This window comes from Passer domesticus, chromosome 14 (assembly GCF_036417665.1).
Source record: "Passer domesticus isolate bPasDom1 chromosome 14, bPasDom1.hap1, whole genome shotgun sequence".
Taxonomy (NCBI): domain Eukaryota; kingdom Metazoa; phylum Chordata; class Aves; order Passeriformes; family Passeridae; genus Passer; species Passer domesticus.
In genome coordinates this window covers 19,457,177-19,473,750 of record NC_087487.1, presented here as the reverse complement: position 1 = coordinate 19,473,750, position 16,574 = coordinate 19,457,177, and the positions used below count along the sequence as shown (strand labels likewise).

The 16,574-nt window shown below is 50.9% G+C and overlaps 1 protein-coding gene and 1 long non-coding RNA gene across 5 annotated transcripts; one reads left to right on the top strand and one right to left on the bottom strand.

The window, feature by feature from the left end:
• Window positions 1-687: 687 nt before the first annotated feature.
• Window positions 688-4,967, bottom strand: LOC135280564 (uncharacterized). Of its 3 annotated transcripts, XR_010347451.1 has the most exons (5): window positions 4,318-4,967; window positions 3,240-3,614; window positions 1,537-1,626; window positions 1,268-1,380; window positions 688-1,071 (listed from the first exon to the last, which is right to left on the bottom strand). It is a non-coding gene; the product is annotated as an uncharacterized LOC135280564 (long non-coding RNA). The 3 variants fall into 3 exon arrangements; XR_010347450.1 differs by lacking the exons at window positions 3,240-3,614; window positions 4,318-4,967 and adding an exon at window positions 2,524-2,689; XR_010347452.1 differs by lacking the exons at window positions 3,240-3,614; window positions 4,318-4,967 and adding an exon at window positions 2,137-2,161.
• Window positions 2,829-16,378, top strand: ANP32A (acidic nuclear phosphoprotein 32 family member A). 2 transcript variants are annotated; one of them, XM_064388597.1, is made up of 8 exons: window positions 2,829-3,069; window positions 9,966-10,115; window positions 10,230-10,352; window positions 11,738-11,936; window positions 13,220-13,306; window positions 14,150-14,247; window positions 14,915-14,975; window positions 15,094-16,378. In XM_064388597.1, exons 1-8 carry the CDS (start codon window positions 3,016-3,018, stop codon window positions 15,153-15,155), a joined length of 834 nt encoding a protein of 277 aa, XP_064244667.1. In that variant the 5' UTR covers window positions 2,829-3,015; the 3' UTR covers window positions 15,156-16,378. The 2 variants fall into 2 exon arrangements, with proteins under 2 accessions (XP_064244667.1, XP_064244666.1); XM_064388596.1 differs by having other exon boundaries at window positions 13,208-13,306.
• Window positions 16,379-16,574: the final 196 nt, after the last annotated feature.

Here is a 16,574-nt window from a genome sequence, read left to right as displayed (position 1 = left end):
CCTTGGGGAAAAAACAAGGGAAAATCCCACAAATTTCATTAAAAATTCCTGCTAAAAACCAACCCCAAAAATTCAAAATTCCCAGGAAAATAAACGAGGAAAAATCCCAGAAATTCCTGGGAAAAATAAATCCCATCAATTCAAAGTTCATGTTAAAATGGCCAAGGAAAAAACCTCAAATTCCTGCAAAAAAAAATCCCAATCCCACACATTCAAAATTCCTCTTAAACAAGGAAAAATCCCCCAAACTGAAAATTCCTGGCTAAAAACGAGGAGGAAAAATTCCATAAATTCAGAATTCCTGGTAAAAATGGACAGGACAAATTCCATTGAAAATTCCCCTTAAGAACATATCCAAATAATTTCAAAGTTCGTGTTAAAGTAAACAAGGAAAAATCCCAGGAATTCCATTAAAAATTCCTGGTAAAAAACAAATCCCACAAACTCAAAATCCCTCTTAAAAATAACCAGGAAAAATCCCACAAATTCCTGTTAAAAGCAAGGAAAAAAAACTCAAATTCCTGCTAAAACCCAATCCCATAAATTCCAAATTCCTGATAAAAACAAACAAGGAAAAAATCCCAACAATTCCCATTAAAAACCAACCCCACAGATTCAAAATTCCTATAAAAACAAAGCAGGACAAAAACCACCAGGAATGAAAAAAATCACAGAAGGAAATTGAAATATGCAAAAATAACCCTTCAGATTTATTCCCAATATTATAATTCCCATTTTTTTTAAATTCCCAAACTCTTGGAATACAAACACTGACAGGAGCAGCTTTAAACATGGAATGTTGGCTTGGAACTGGGAATAAATTCCCTCAATAACGACAGAAAATGGAATTTTCTGCACCTTCAAACAATCAAAATCCACATTTTTCCTTGGAAAAAAAACAAAGGAAAAAGCAGCTCTGGATTCCCAGAAATTCCTTTGAAATCCCAGCTTGTCCCAGCAATCTTTTCTCCAGGAGAAACGTAATTTTCCAGAGGTTCTCAGCAGCAGCAGGAGCAGAAATTCCATGAGAAGTTCCCGAAGATTCAGCCCAGGAGCCACCTCTGGACACACCTGGAAAGGAGAAATTTAAACAGAGCTCAAATCAAATTCTGCCTCATTCCCAAATCCCAAACATTCTGAAAAGTTTGGAATATTCATTCCAATCAAAGACTTCTCAGCCAATCCCAAACTTCCATCCTGAACCCCTTAAACATCCCAAAAAAAGGAACATTTTGCAGTTTTCTTTTGCTGAAATTGGAATTTTTACCTGGAGCTGGATCCAGCTTTTCCTGTCCCCTTCCCAACATAATTCCTGCTGGTTTTATCCACATTCCTGGAATTTTTCCATGCTCACAGCTGAGACTTCATCTCCATCCTGACCTGTAAAATACGTGGATAAAATCAAGTTTCCCAAGGATTTTCAGCATTCCCTTGATGCTTTCCAACAGCTCTTTGGGATTTTCCAGCCCTGTGTTTTCCAGGAAAAGCAGGAAGGGATGAACAGGGATTATAGAAGGAATCAAAGCACTTTTTTACCTGAGTTCTGCTCCGGCTGATGGGAACAGTTTGGAAATCCCAAATCCTTGGAAAAGAGCAGCTCTGGCCTTGGATCTCATCCTGCAGCACCTGGAAAGGGATCCGGGAGCAGGGAATGGTTTGGGATGGGAAGGCGCTCCAAGCTCATCCCATTCCACAGGCTGGGATCATTCCCACCATCCCAGGCTGCTCCATGGCCACCCTGACATCCCAGGGATGGAGCCCTGGGAATTCCAGCCCCGCCAGGAATCCCTTCCCAACATCCCACCCCCATCTCCCCCTTCCCAGTCTGAAGCCATTCCCTGTGTCCTGTTCCTTGGCCCACTCCCTCTCCAGGAGCTCCTTTAGGCCCTGGGAAAGGCTCTGAGGATTCCTGGATCCTTCCCTTCTCCAGCATTCTCAGCCCCATTCTGCTGTTCATGGAATATCCAGTTTTCCTTCAGAATTCCTGGGATTCGGCTTGGAAAGGAACTTCAACCCATTCAGTTCCAACCCGAACAGCTTCCCCTGCCCCAGGCTGCCCCAGCCTGCCTTGGGACATGCCAGGGACGGAGCAGCCACAGCTCCATCCCAGACAGGAATTCCTTCCCAATATCCCACCTCGCTCTGCCCTCGTCCAGCCTGAATCCATCCCCCTTATCCTGGCACTCCAAGGAAAAACCCCATCCCATCTTTCCTACGAAGTGAAGGATTCCCGTCCTTGGCCCTGCTCCACCTCAGCACGGCCGGGCCCCGCTGTCCCTCAGGGACCTTCCCGGGGGATCCTCCCGCCCTGCCCTGCCCTTCCCGGGGGTCCCGACCCTCGCCCGCTCCCCTCGGAGCCGCTCCCAGCCCGCCGGGGCGGCCCCGGCCGCGGGGACCCGGCCGCTCCCGCCGCCCTCAGCGCCGCCGCCCCTCCCTCGCTCCGCCCGCCGTTCGCGCTCCGCCCGCCCCCCGCCGCCGGGGCCCGCGCCATTGCCCGCGCCATTCCCGTGCCTCGCTCCGCACCTTTCCCTCCCTCCTGGCTGCGCGCCCCTGGCCGGGCGGCTCCGGTTTGGCCGCCGCTCCCCGCCCCGGCGCCTCCCCCAGGCTCGGGCGGGCGCAGGGCGCAGCGCGCACCGTGCCCGGCGCGGCAGAGCCGCGGCCGCTCCGTCCCCATCAGGCGGCAGCGCGGAATGAGCCTGGGCTCGGCGCCGGGCTGTCCCCCTGCCCGGCACTGCCGCTCCCCCATTGGCTTCCGCCGCGCCTCGCGCCGCTGATTGGCCGAGACGCGGCAGCGGCGCGCTCCGATTGGCCGCTCGGGCCGTCCATCCCGGCGGAGCCCCCGGAGCGCCCGCCCCCGCGGTTATCAGGTTAGTGCGCGCCGCGGTGCTGCGCTCGGGCTTCCGAGCGGCGCTGGGCGAGCCCGAGTCCCTCCGCGCCCCGCGATCGGGGGGCTCTGCACGGGGTCACTGCGCCAGCCGAGCCGCGCACCCTCCGCGCCTCCCGCCAGCCACGGACATGGACATGAAGAAAAGGATCCACTTAGAGCTGCGGAACAGGACGCCCTCAGATGTAAGCAATGCAATGCCAAAAAAAAAAAAAAAAAAAAAATTAATGCTAATAACGCTAATGATGAGAATAATAAAAAGGCATCCCACGGTTAATTTTTTTTTTTTTTTTTTTTTGGCGGGGTGGAGCGTGCCAGGTGTTGGCGGGGCCGCTGCTGCCCTTGAGGTGCCTACCTGTGCGTGTGGGGGGCTGTGCCCCCCGCTTTGGGGGGCGCGGGGCGCTCCGGGGACGTTCGGGGGCTCCCCGGGGCTGCTCCTGCCCGTGCCGGGCTGCGATGCCTCGGAGAGGGGCTGGCCGTGCATTAAATAAAAAATAAGTTGCTCGCTGCTCTCTCTCTCGGCGTGTTTAGTTGGCAAATATTTGTGCAGGGTGCTGGGCTAGGGAGAGGCAGGCAGGGACTGCGAGTGAGTTGCGAATGGTTTAGTTTAAAGTGCGTCTTCATTTCTTTGCAGTGATCAGGCAAGAGAGACTGGGGAGCCATATTTGTAACTTTGTAGTCCTCATGAACGCGCCCTTTCTCTCTCTCTCTCTCTCCCTCTCTCCAGATGCTGAGAAGATAAAAGGAAAGAATTTTGAAACCGACGCTTAGCGTTGGTTGGGTTTGCTTTGGGCTTTTTTTTTTCCCTGTTGTTGTTTTTTTTTTTTTAATTATTATTATTATTTTGCGAGCAATGGGGCATCGCCGCCGGTAGCGCGAGCGTTGAATAATAATCCTAATAATCATAAGAATAATAAAAAATAATATTGGAAGAAATGAACGCACTCTCCACCCCCTCCATCCCCACACACGCACAAAAAGGCTGGATGTGTGTGCGTGTTTTTCCTTCTTCCCCCTTTTCCCCCCCTTCCTTCCCCCGGGGCCGGACTTCAGGTTGTTGTTCCGCGTCTGGCGGAATAAACGGGGGACGGCGAAAAACTTTGGCAGGACAAAAAAAAAACAAAAAACCAACCAACAAAAACCCAACCAAAAAAACCAAAAACCCGACAAACCCCCAAAACAAGCAAGAAAATAACGGGGGGAGGGGGGAGGAAAGGAGAGGAAAAATAGGAAAACCACCCCAAAAAGAGTGGGCGGGAGGCGGCCGGGGGCAGGCGGGGCGCGAACCCGCGGCGGGGAAGCCCCTTCCCCTCATCCCCCCCGCCCCGCCGGGCCCTCGGCGCTGCCCGGGGAGGCTTCACCGAGCCCCGGCCCCGCCGCGTCCCCCGAGCCGCCGGAGGCTGCGGGAAGGGGAGAGCGGGGGGCGAACGTACCTCAGCGGGCAGCGCCCGGGGCAGCGCGGCGGGACGCGGCGGCCGAACCGAGCGCGGTGTGCTCCGGGGAGGGGGGGGGACAAAGGCGGGCGCGGGGCGGCGGAAGCTGCGCTTTAAAGTTTAAAAACTCCTGGGCGAGCAGGAGGAGGAAGAGGAGGAGGACGGCGAGAGGAGCGGGAGGGGGTGGGGGACGACTCGACGGCAAACCCCGCGGTACAGCCGCCATGGCCGGGGGGCTCCGTGAGGCGACCGCAGCGCAACTAGGACGCGGCGCCATGTTCTGTGCTGCCCCCCCGCCTTCCCCTCACGGCCGCCGCCTCCTCCTCCTCCTCCCGCCGCCGCTGCCGCCGCTGCCTCGGCCGCGGGCGGCCCCGCGGGGCCGTGAGGGAGCCCCGCTGGCGCCGGGGCTGAGGCGCTGCGGAGGCTGCGGCGGGGCCCTCCCGACATGACGGGCAGCGCTGCCATTTTGTCGCCGGCCGCGGGGCGGGAGGAGATTCGTGAGGGCCGCGTTGGGATTAAAAAAAAAAAATTTAAAAAAAAAAAGCTGTAGAAAAATTGGGTTTTATTGACTATGTGGGACAGCGGGAGGTCCGAATGAGGCCGGGGGAGCACCGGGAGGAGCCCCGCGGTTCCCCCCGGTGAGCAGCGCGGAGCGGGGAATCCGCCTCCTTCCTGGGCAGGGCCCTGTGGGGAGGCAGCACTGGGCTTGGGAAGTGTTTTGCGCCTTTTCATCCTGTTCCTTCTTGTTTCCCCCTGATTTTTTTCATTATTTCCCCCCCTATTTTTAAAATAGTTTTCTATTTTTTGCTCATTTTTGCCTCCATTTCGCCTCACCAGCCTCATCGCTGGGATTTCTTCCCCATTTTAAACGATGTTTAGAACCAGCCTCCAAAGGGATAAACTCAATTTTCCCCTTTTCCGTGCTCGCATTTTGCGTTGTTTCCGCTCGCTTTCGTCTCACGCCAAAAAAGTTGGGAAAACTCGGAGCTGGAGGGACTTCCCCGCTCCTCAGGGCTGGGAATGGGCAGCGGGGAGCTGGAAAATCGGGATCATTTCACCTTTCACCGCTGGGTTTTCCTTGGAATTTTCAGGGAATTTGGTGCCTTGATCCCCCCAGAGTGTTCTAAATCCCAGTTTTTTAGGCAGAGAGCTGAAAATTCCAGTTGGGAATGTTGTTGTGTTTTTAGCTGTGTGCACGTGTTTTTTAGGGAATGAAGTTTGTGGGTGGAATTCTGTTCCTTTAAAATATTAAGGGAAAGTCCTGCTAATTCCACCCTCTGCAATTGGGATTTGGCAGGAATATTGATGGCCAAGTCATTTATTCCTGGATTTTAGGAAGTTTTGGGTAGGCAGGATGAGTTTGGGAGTTGTTTCCCTTAATTTTGAGTGTTTGTCATTATTATTTCCCAATTTTATGTGGAATACCAAGAAATCCTGGGAAAATCCCTGAGTTTTGGGAATCTCCTTGAATTCAGTGCTGCTTTTTGATTTAAATTATCCTGAAATCAGAATTAAATCTTTGGATGTGGATGGGGTTTTGTGCTTTTTCCTGAGCTTCTTTGGGATGTTTTCCACCTGGATCTCCTATTTTTCCATGGAATTCTGGGCTTTTCCATTGGATAATCCCAGAAAGTCACATCCTGATAATAAAACATCCTAAAAACATCCTCAGGTGGATTCTGTGGAGAAATTTCTTCTTCAATCTCATTTTTGTTGTTTAAGTTTTCAGTTTTCCCTTCATTTTTTATATTAATTCAGTGTCAGGAAAAAAATGGATTTTACTGCCTGAACTGCCTGAAAAATGGGAATTTTTGGGTGTTCAGGCAGTTTTTTCCCCAGCTATTCCCACTTTTTATCCCGTTAAATTTACAAATCACAGCAAAATTGTGATTTTTCTTTTATTAATATAATTTTAATTATAATTAATTAATTGATCTTCATTTCCTTCAGGAAGTGTTCACCTGGGTAGATTATAGCACTTTTGTGCTCATTCCCATCGGAAAATCCCAAGGGAAATCCAAATACTGGGAAGCAGGGGTGGCTGGGGGGGTTAAAAATAGCCTGAAAATTTGATTTAATGTGGGAAAAAAATCCTTGGTTGGCCCCAAATTCCATCTAAACATTTGGCATTTTCCAAAAAAAAGGAATTCTCTGGAGGCAAAAACCAAATCCAACAGAATACCAGAAAAAAAGTGGGAAAAATGGGAAAAACAGAGGAATAAAAGTCAAAGTTTGATACCTGATGGAATCCCTGTGGATTGGAGGGAAGGAGAAACTTTGGCTTTTTTCCTGGTTTTTCCCAGAAAAAAGGGAGGATTAGCAAAGAACCTTCCCAAAATTCCTTCCTAAAGCCAGGGGTGGCTCAGGTGGGACATCAGCAGGAATTTTTTCATGGAAAAGGTGGAGAAACATTGGGAAGGACAGCCCTTGTGGAATTCCCATCCCTGGAAGTGTCCAAGGAATTCCTGGATGTGACACTCGGAGCTCTGGGATCAGGCTCAGCTTGGACTCAGTCGTAGATGCCTTTTCCAACTTCAGGGATCCCGGAATGTTGGGAGTTGAGATTCTTGGGGGGGTTTTCCAAGGAGTTTGCAGCAGAGCAGGAATTCCAATGGGAATTTTGGGAAAGCTGGGAGGAGTTTGAGGTCCAGTTGGAACTTCCTGCGATGGGAATTTGGTGTTCCTGGGAAAGGTTTAATCCTGAAAGGTTGGATTGATGGCTGCATCCCATGGATTCTTCCAAGTCTTTTCCGAGGATTCCCTGATTCTGGGTTGGAAATTCTGGTGTGAAGGAGGCGGGAATGGAGCATGTTCCCAAGGATCCTGGCTTTCCTCAGGAGTCCTGGATTCCTCGGATCCACCTGGGAGCTGCTGAAGGGAGCAGGGTTTCTTGGCTAGGGGGAATTCCCATGAACTGGAGCTTGGAGAAATCCCAGAAAATCCCCGGGAAGCCCCGGCAGCCGCGGTGCCGCTTCCATCCGTAGAGGTGCCGATGGAATTCTGCTCCCGATCCCAGCATCCGTGTTAATCCCATCCAGTCCCTTCCCTGCCTCTGCTGTGGGATTCTCCAGGCTGGATGATTCCCGGGATTCCCATGGAATTGGGATGCTGGATTTCCCAGGAACTGGGTCATGTTCCATGGCTGTTTTCCAGCACTGTCTCTGCCTGCCCCAGGATTTTTGGGATTCTCTTCCCAGCACATTCCCAGCCAGGAGATGCTCATGGTTAACTGGTTGGAAATCAATGAATCCCATCTTGGGTATTCCCAATGGGAATTTGGTATTCCCAGGAAAGGTTTAATCTGGAAAAGTGGTGGGGTTGGATTGGTGGCTGGATTCCATGGCTTAGTGGTGTCTTCCAAGGATTCTCTGATTCCAGGTTGGAATTCCCGTTGGGATGAGCTGGTGTGAAAGGGGCGGGAATGGAGCATTCCCAAGGATCCTGGCTTTCCTCAGGAATCAGTTTATCCCATCTGGGATATTCCCAAAAATGCCCTGCAGGGCTGTATCCATATCCCAAATCCTGTGGGGTTTGGGGAAGGAATTCTGTTTGCCTTGGGGCAGGAAAAGGGTGAAAACCCTTGGGAATTCTCCCTTCCCTGTGGAATGGGATCCTGCTCCAGGTCAGCTCCTCATTCCTGAGCAGCAGCAGCAGCTGAGGTTCCCCTGGAATGGGAATCCCATGGAATGGGAATCCCCGGTGGCCACGGGCCATGGCACCTGCTGCCCTCCCTGCCCTGGGCAGAATTCCAAGGGCTCTGGAAAACCTGGAAGAGCTCCGGAGCGGTGGCCAGGCAGACACAGAGCAGCTGCTGGGAGATATTCTGTGGAATCCTTCCCTGTTTCCCACCGGGAATGGGACCGCTCTGAGCGCCGTGGGGTTGGATCACGGAGAGCTTGGAATTGCAGCTGGAATTTCATTAATTAATGATTTTAATTGGGTTCTTGAGCTTGGGATGATCTTGGAGCAGGGATTGGCTCGCGGGAGCCTTCGGAGCAGCTCCGGTAATCCCGGGATTGAGAGGAAGCTCATCCAAGCTTTTGTTGGTCTGGTTGCGTTCCAGGTGGGATTGGAGTGGGAAATCTAGAGAATTTCTTGCCTTGGAATTTTGGGGGAGACAAATCCTTAGAAAACTTCCCTGTTAGAGGTGCTGTGGAAATTGATGGCCTCTCCCACGGCTTCTCCTCCTTGAAATTCCAAGATTTTATGGAGAGGGAATGTGCCATGGAAGGTGGGGTGTTGGGGAAAATCCCACAAATCCATTTCCTCCTGCTTTCCTTGGAGAATCCTCCTGGATTTCCTTGGGGATTCTTAGGGCATGGAGCCATCCTGGAGTTTTGTTTGGAGTGCTGTTGTTCCCAGGGATTCAGGGAGTTAACACCGACACTATGTTGCTCTTGGGAAGGGTTGGGAATGTGCTCTGCTCTTCCCAAACTGTCTCTGAGCTCATCCAAGCTTTCCAAAGTGGCCTCTTGGATTCCAGGAGCTTTCTCCATGGATTTGTTGGATTTGTGCCTTTGCCCAGCGCTGGAAACAGGGAAGGAGGGAATGTGGCACTTGTGCACCAAACTTCCTGAAAAGCGGGAGGAAACAACTTTCTGTAAAAAATTCCTTTGGGAGGTGGGAATGGGATGATCCTTAAAGTCCCTTCCGAGCCAAGACATTCCAAGTTTCCAAAACAATACAAATTAAAAGGGAAAAAAAGGCAGTTGGGTCATCACCCTTGGTGCAGAGGGATTTTCCTTTGTATCCAGGACTGTTTCCAGTTCTTCCTTGAGTCTCCGCTCTACACCTGAGGGAATTGTTGTCTAATTCACTGGTTTTCTGTGCAATTCCCTGGTTTCCATGCCGAGGGAGGATGGAGGGATGGATATCCCACCTCCTGGATCAGGGCTGGAGCTGTTTGTCCCTCAGTGAGAGCTCTGGGCTCCTTCCCTTCCCTCCATTCCTGCTCCCCTCAGCTCCCAAAATTCCTGTGAGGAATTCCCAAATTCCTCTGAGGTAAAACCCACCTGGGGCTTCCTGGTGAGGATCCCAAGCTCTCCTGGCTCCGTGTCTGGGGGTGCTGGGATGAGATAACGGAGCAGGGACACAGATAAGGAGGATCCGTCTCCATTGCACTTTTCCCGCCTTTTTATTTTGGCGGGAACTCCGGGTGTGTGTGGGGAACATGAGAGGAAAAAACTGTTTATCCCAAATGGATCTTCTGGAGGATCCTGATGATTAAACACCATTGAGGGAAAAGATCCATGAATTTTCCACCTAAATTTCAACCCAATAAGTAATTTGGGAACTTATTTTGAGAATTTTGGGGGCTTTTTCCCTCACATGAGGGGAAAAACCTCTTTTATTTATCCCCACATGGATCCTCTGGAGAATCCTCATAATTAAACACTGTTGAGGGAAAAGATTCACTTATTTTCCTTATTTTGGGGGGGGTTTCTATCTAAATTTCAACCCAATGAGTGATTTGGGAGTTTATTTTGGGAATTATGGGATTTTTTTTACCCTCAGTTTCTGGGATCAGCAGCACTACCTCGATCTTGCCTTTCTTCTCAACACAACTCCAACTCCTGCATTTCTCTGCTGAAAACCTCCTGAATTCCCTGAAATTCCTTCTGTTTTTCCATGATTTCTTCCCTTTGCAGGTGAAAGAGCTCGTTCTGGACAACTGCAGGTCGTACGAAGGGAAAATCGAGGGCCTCACGGATGAGTTTGAGGAGCTGGAATTCCTCAGCACAATCAACGTCGGCTTAACCTCAGTCGCAAACTTACCAAAGTTAAACAAACTTAAGAAGGTAAATCCCACCTCCCCGAGCCAAACCCCTCCTTTCCCCCTTCCCCGCGTGTGGGAAAAGTGGCTGGGAATGGGATGAAGTGGGATTGTTGAGGATGTTTTTGGGCCTTTGCAGCTCGAGCTGAGCGACAACAGAATCTCAGGAGGCCTGGAAGTGTTGGCAGAGAAGTGTCCGAACCTCACGCACCTAAACCTAAGCGGCAACAAAATTAAAGATCTCGGGACAATAGAACCTCTGGTGAGTCGGGATTGCTCCTGGGAATGGGATTCATCCCGTTCCAAACCCTTGGAATTCCTTCCTCTATCCCAGGTTGCTCCAAGCCCGGCCTTGGGCGCTCCCAGGGAACAATGCTCCTGGAATCTGTGCCAGGGTCTTTCCCCCCTCATTCCTTCCCAAAATCCCAGTTATTCCTGCCCCCTGCATCCTAAGTCCTGGGGAGTTGGTTTTGCTCCAAGGAATGGGATTCATCCCATTCCAAACCCTTGGAATTCCTTCCTCTATCCCAGGTTGCTCCAAGCCCGGCCTTGGGCGCTCCCAGGGAATGTCGCTCCTGGAATCTGTGCCAGATCCTCCCCCCTCATTCCTTCCCAAAACCCCAGCGAATCCCGGGATCCAGGCCGCATCCCAATTCCCTGTCCCCGTTCCCGGTGAGCCGCTGCTTCCCTCTAGTGGCTGCCGGGCCGGGCTCCCCCATTCCCGGCGGGAATGGCCGCAGCTTCCCAGGATTCTGCAGGCTCTGGATCCGTCTCCAGGCACTACGGTTCCCATGAAAATCCTTGCAGGAGCAGCTCCTTCCTGGATCTCCTTTCCTGCAGCACAGGGAAAAGGCAGAGCTGGTAAACTCGTGGAAAAGCCTGGAAGTGCTCCCAGCTCTGCCAGTTTTCCCATTTCCAGGCCTTTTTCCCAAGTGCTTTCCACATAAAGGGAAGGGAGATGTTCCTTTAGAGTTGGTATTTCTTATCCTGGACAAGCCTTGATATAAATACTCAATTCCTTTGGATTTTATTTTTAGGATTTCCAAATTTGTGAGCAGTGCAAACTTCTTCCCAAAGAAAAATTCCACAAAACCCCCAGGAATTAAATTCCTATTTCATTTCCATGTGTTTTTCATTTTTCGTACTCTAAGGAAAAATAATTCCATTTTTTAAACCTCTCTTATCAAAGTTCTTGTGTCCAGCTGCTCCATTCCTGCTTCCATCTGCAAGAATTCATTTGGGGTAATTCCCTGGACATCAGCTATTCCTGGATCTGGCTCCTTTGGGATACTTCCCTGGATATCAATTATTCCTTTGGATTTGGGAGCTGCAGGACTCCAGGGAGAGCCTTTCCCATCCCAAATCCCAAATGAAACTGTGGTTTTCCAAGTTTTTTTTCCTGGAATGGGGCGGAAATTCCAGAGGGAGCTGATTGGGAAAGAGGGGAGGAGTTGGTTTATTCCAAGGTCAGGCAATTTGGGAATTTGTGGTGTTTTTTGTAAAGATTCCCATTTTTTTTTCCATGCATGCCATCTCAGGGAGCCCAAAACACCCGCAGGAATCCCTTGAGCACATTCCCCGTGGGATCCTTGCCTTTGGGGGGAATTCCTGCGCCAGCAAACCTTCCAAATCGTTTTGTTTTCCCAGAAAAAGTTGGAAAACCTGAAGAGCTTAGACCTGTTCAACTGCGAGGTGACCAACCTGAACGACTACAGAGAAAACGTGTTCAAGCTGCTGCCGCAGCTGACGTACCTGGACGGCTACGACCGGGACGACAAGGAGGCGCCCGACTCGGACGCCGAGGGATACGTGGAGGGGCTGGACGACGAGGAGGAGGATGAGGATGGTACGGGAGTGGGAACCGGCACCGCGAGCGATGGGAGTGGGGGAATGAGAGGAGGGATGAGGAGAAGGAGATGAGGGGAAGGAAGAAGGGAAGGAGTGAGGGAATGAGGGGAGGAATGAGGAGAAGGAGTGAGGGAATGAGGGGAAGGATAGGGAATGAGTGAGGGAATGAGGGGAGGAATGAGGAGAAGGAGTGAGGGAATGAGGGGAAGGAAGAAGGGAAGGAGTGAGGGAATGAGGGGAAGGAAGAAGGGAAGGAGTGAGGGAATGAGGGGAAGGAAGAAGGGAAGGAGTGAGGGAATGAGGGGAAGGAAGAAGGGAAGGAGTGAGGGAATGAGGGAAGAAATGAGGGAAAGAGTGAGGGAATGAGGGGAGGGATAGGGAATGAGGGGAGGAATGAGAAGGACTGAGGAAATGAGGGGAAGGAAGAAGGGAAGGAGTGAGGGAATGAGGGGAGGAATGAGGAGAAGGAGTGAGGGAATGAGGGGAGGAATGAGGGAATAAGAGGAGGAATGAGGAGAAGGAGAGAGGGAATGAGGGGAGGAATGAGGGAATAAGAGGAGGAATGAGGAGAAGGAGAGAGGGAATGAGGGGAGGAATGAGGGAATAAGAGGAGGAATGAGGAGAAGGAGAGAGGGAATGAGGGGAGAAATAAGAAGGAGTGAGGGAATGAGGGGAGAGATAGGGAATGAGGGGAAGGAGTGAGGGAATGAGGGGAGGAATGAGGAGGAGTGAGGGAATGAGGGGAAGGAAGAAAGGAAGGAGTGAGGGAATGAGGGGAAGAACCTGAAGGAATGAGGGAAATGACCTCGTTGTTCCGAAGGAATGGTGGGAGAAGGAGCCGTGTGTCCTCAGGGAACGAGGGGAAGGAATGAGGGAATGGGGGGAAGGATCTCCATGTCCTGAGGGAATGAGGGAAGGACCTGAAGCAGTGAGGGAATGAGAGGGAAGGATCTTGGTGTCCCAAAAAAAAAATAGTGGGAGAAGGAGCTGAGTGTCCTGAGGGAATGAGGTGGAGGAATCAGGGAAAGGAACTGCATGTCCCAAAGGAATGCAGGAATGAGGGGAAGGAGTGAAGGAATGAGGGAGAGAATGAGGGAATGAGGGGAAGGACGTGAGGGAATGAGGGAGAGAATGAGGGGAAGGACCTCAATGTCCCAAAGGAATGAGGAAATGAGGGAAAGGACCTGAAGGAATGAGGGGAAGGGGCTGGGTGTCCTGAGGGAATGGCGGGAAGGAGCCGGGCAGGGCCTGAAGCAGCAACTTCCTCAGCTTTATCCCTAGTGAAAGACCGGGACGACAAGGAAGCGCCGGATTCCGACGCCGAGGGATACGTGGAGGGGCTGGATGACGAGGAGGAGGATGAGGACGGTACGTGGGGTGTGCTCCATGGATCCTGCATCCCACAGGAGTGAGGGGAGGAGGTGGCAGGGCCTGGAAAATCCCATTCCTTCATCTGGGAATAATGGAGGGGTGGGATTGGGAAGGAACCACGGGAAGGGACTGAAGGAATTACGGGAGCAGGGATGAGCATGGATAAGAAGGAATGTCCTGGAACTGTGGAAATCCTCATGGGGAAGGGTTTCCATGGGCATGGAAAAATGCAGGAATTAGGGAGCTCCTCCATGTATGGAAAACACTGGGAGAGCACCAGTGAATGTGTGCCGGGAGCTGAGGAAGGAACAGCCTGGAATTCCAGGAAATTCCAGGGAATCTCAGTGCTGTAGGCACCACTGTTCCCTGGCTGCCCCCGGAGCCATCGCAGGATGAGGATCCAGCTGATCCCAGGGAATTTGCTGGATTCTCCCATCCCAGCAGCACAGCAGAAAAGCTGGATGTGCACTTTTCCCGGGAATGCTGAGTGGGAACTCTGGGAAGGTTCCCAAACACATGGAAAGCGCTCCAGGGGCTCGGCACTTCCCAGTTTTCTGCTGGGAATTTTGGGAATCGCCTAAAAGGCTGGAATTCTGTGTCCATGGGAAGGCTCCTGATGCATGGTGGGAAAGTTCTGCTCCATCTATTCCTGGAAAAGTTGGGATTCCCCAGCTCCCAAATGCTTGGGAATAGTGGGAAGTGGAGCAGCTGGAGCAACTCCAGCCCTGCATTCCCTGACAATCCTGTGCTGCCCCTAAGGAATTCTCTGCTCAGATTCCCAGATTTTGGGTGGAATTACTCCAAAAACCTCAACTGTTTCCATGGATTTTGTTTTTCCAGAGGAGGAATACGACGACGACGCTCAGGTAGTGGAGGATGAGGAGGATGAGGAGGAGGAGGAGGAAGGGGAGGAGGAAGATGTGAGCGGAGAGGAGGAGGTGAGCCTTGGAATTCCACCTTGGGAATCCGCAGGATCCGGCTGGGAAGGGCTGGGCAGGAAATCTGGGATTTGAGAATTTTAGGATTCACTTTGTGCCGGGGTGGATGAAGGATGGGAGGAGGGAAAATGGGATAGGAGGAAAAATGGGGTTTAAGGGGGGGAAATGGGGTTGGAGGAAGGAAAATGGGATTTTGGGAGGGAAAATGGAATTGAGGGAGAGAAAAAAGGGAAAGGGGAAAGTGGGATTGGAGGCAGGAAAATGGGATTGGGGGAGAGAAAGTGGGCTGGGAAAGGGGAAAACAGAATTCCAGGAATTTGTTTTCCCTCTCCTCCAGCCCTGAATCCCCTCCTGCCCCTCTGGAATGTTCCTGAGCCCCCTCAGTTCTGCTTGGAGGCTCTGGATCAATCCAGCTTTTCCCATTCCCATAATTCCCAGTTTTCCTAAACTTGGGAATAGCACATTCCCATGTTCCCAGCTCCAGCTCAAGGATCGATTCCCTGGGATTTCAGTGCCAGCTCCTGCTATTCCATAAAAAACGGGAATACTGGGAGGTGGCTTCTTGCTGAGGACATTCCAAGGACTTTCCCTCCTTGGAAATTGGGATATTGGGAAAGCTTCTGGGCTGATCCCAAGTTTTACATCCCGGTTTTTCCCGGAATTCCAGGAGGATGAGGAAGGCTACAACGACGGCGAGGTGGACGACGAGGAGGACGAGGAGGAGCCTGGTACGGAACCAATCCCACTTTTCCTGAGGAAAAACCACCTCAGTTCCATGGAAAATGGAATTCCCGGAAAAGCAGGAATGTGGCTCCTGGAATAATGGGAATTCTTTCTTTTTTCCAGAGGAAGAGCGGGGCCAGAAGAGGAAACGAGAGCCTGAGGATGAGGGGGATGAGGACGACTGAGCAGCTTTTCCCTGGAAAAAATTCCCTCTTGTGATTTGACTGTTTTTATCCCGGAATTCCCCCTTTTCCCACTCCCGACCCTTTGGATTTCCTTTTCTTTTCCTGTTTTTTTTTTGGTTTTTTTTTTTTTTTTGTTTTTTTTTCCGGATTGTAACGTTGCTGTGGGAACCGAGCGGGAGCAGCGAGGGTGGGAAGGGAATAAAATCCTATTTTTACTGCCGCTCCTCCTCCGATTCTTTGGGAATTTTTTCCTTGGATCCTTTTCCTTGAATCCCTGGAACTGCGAGAGTTGAGTAGGACCCGAGTTGGGAATTCTTGGAGCGGAGCTTGGACATCTCAGAAGCAAAACAAGGAGAGAACCGAGCTGAAATCCATGGATGAGCCGGGATTTTCCCACCTCTGCCATTCCCAAATCCACGTTTTTTCGGGAATGGCAGCCAGGCCTCCTCCCTGGGGTGGCAGTGGTGCCTTGCTCCATGGGTTGTTTTTTTTTTTTTTTGGGAATGCTGCCATTTCCAGCCCCTTTTCCCAACTTTGGGAATTCCCTCTTTGTAAATAGTGACCAAACGTTGGTTTTTTGGGAATGTTGGATTTTTTGGGATGGGTTCGGAGCTGGTGACTTTGCGATCCCTGTGTGTTGTGTGTTCCCAGTTTTCCTTTAATTTGGGAGGGAATTTTAGGTTTTTTAGGGATTTTTTTTTTATTTTTGGGGTTTTTAGGGGAATTTTTGGGGATTTTTGTGGCTCCAGTGCAGCCAAATCCCTGGAAATGGCAGGCATTAAAAAAAAAAGGGGGATCTCTACAAAAAATATCCCAAATTCCCAAATTTCCCGACATTGGAATAAATCAACTCCTCCCCACTTTCCCAATTAGTTCCCTCTGGAATTTCTGCCCCTAATCCAGGAAAAACCGCTTGGAAAATGCCAATTTTTCCACCCGGAAAGCCAGGAATTCCAGGAGACATGCCTGAAATTCCATGGGCATTCCTGAAAATTGTATTTTCTTACCTTGTGGAAGGCAAAAAAAATGGAAAATCCTTGGGGAATGTACAGATCCCACGGGAAAAATCCCTTTGGAAGTGACTTGGATTTCCTAGGAAAGCTTCCATGTGTAGAAATCCAGCGGCTCCAGGTTTTTTTGGGAATTTGGGGGCCCGGCAGAGCCACCTTTGGAGTTTTTGTCTGTTTGGCTTTGAGGAATTTCAATAAAGCTTTTGATACAAATCCCGCCTCTGGAATTCTTAATGGGACAACAAGGAATGGCAGCCCTGGAAAAGCGGGGATTCCCAGATCTTTTTTAGCACCATAAGAAGAGAGTATTGCAGCTCTGGAAAAGTGGGAATGCTCGGTGGTTTTAGCACCTTTGGCTCCCTAAATCCTTTGGATGAAGCCCAGGGAGAGGCTGGGGTTGAGTGAAGCT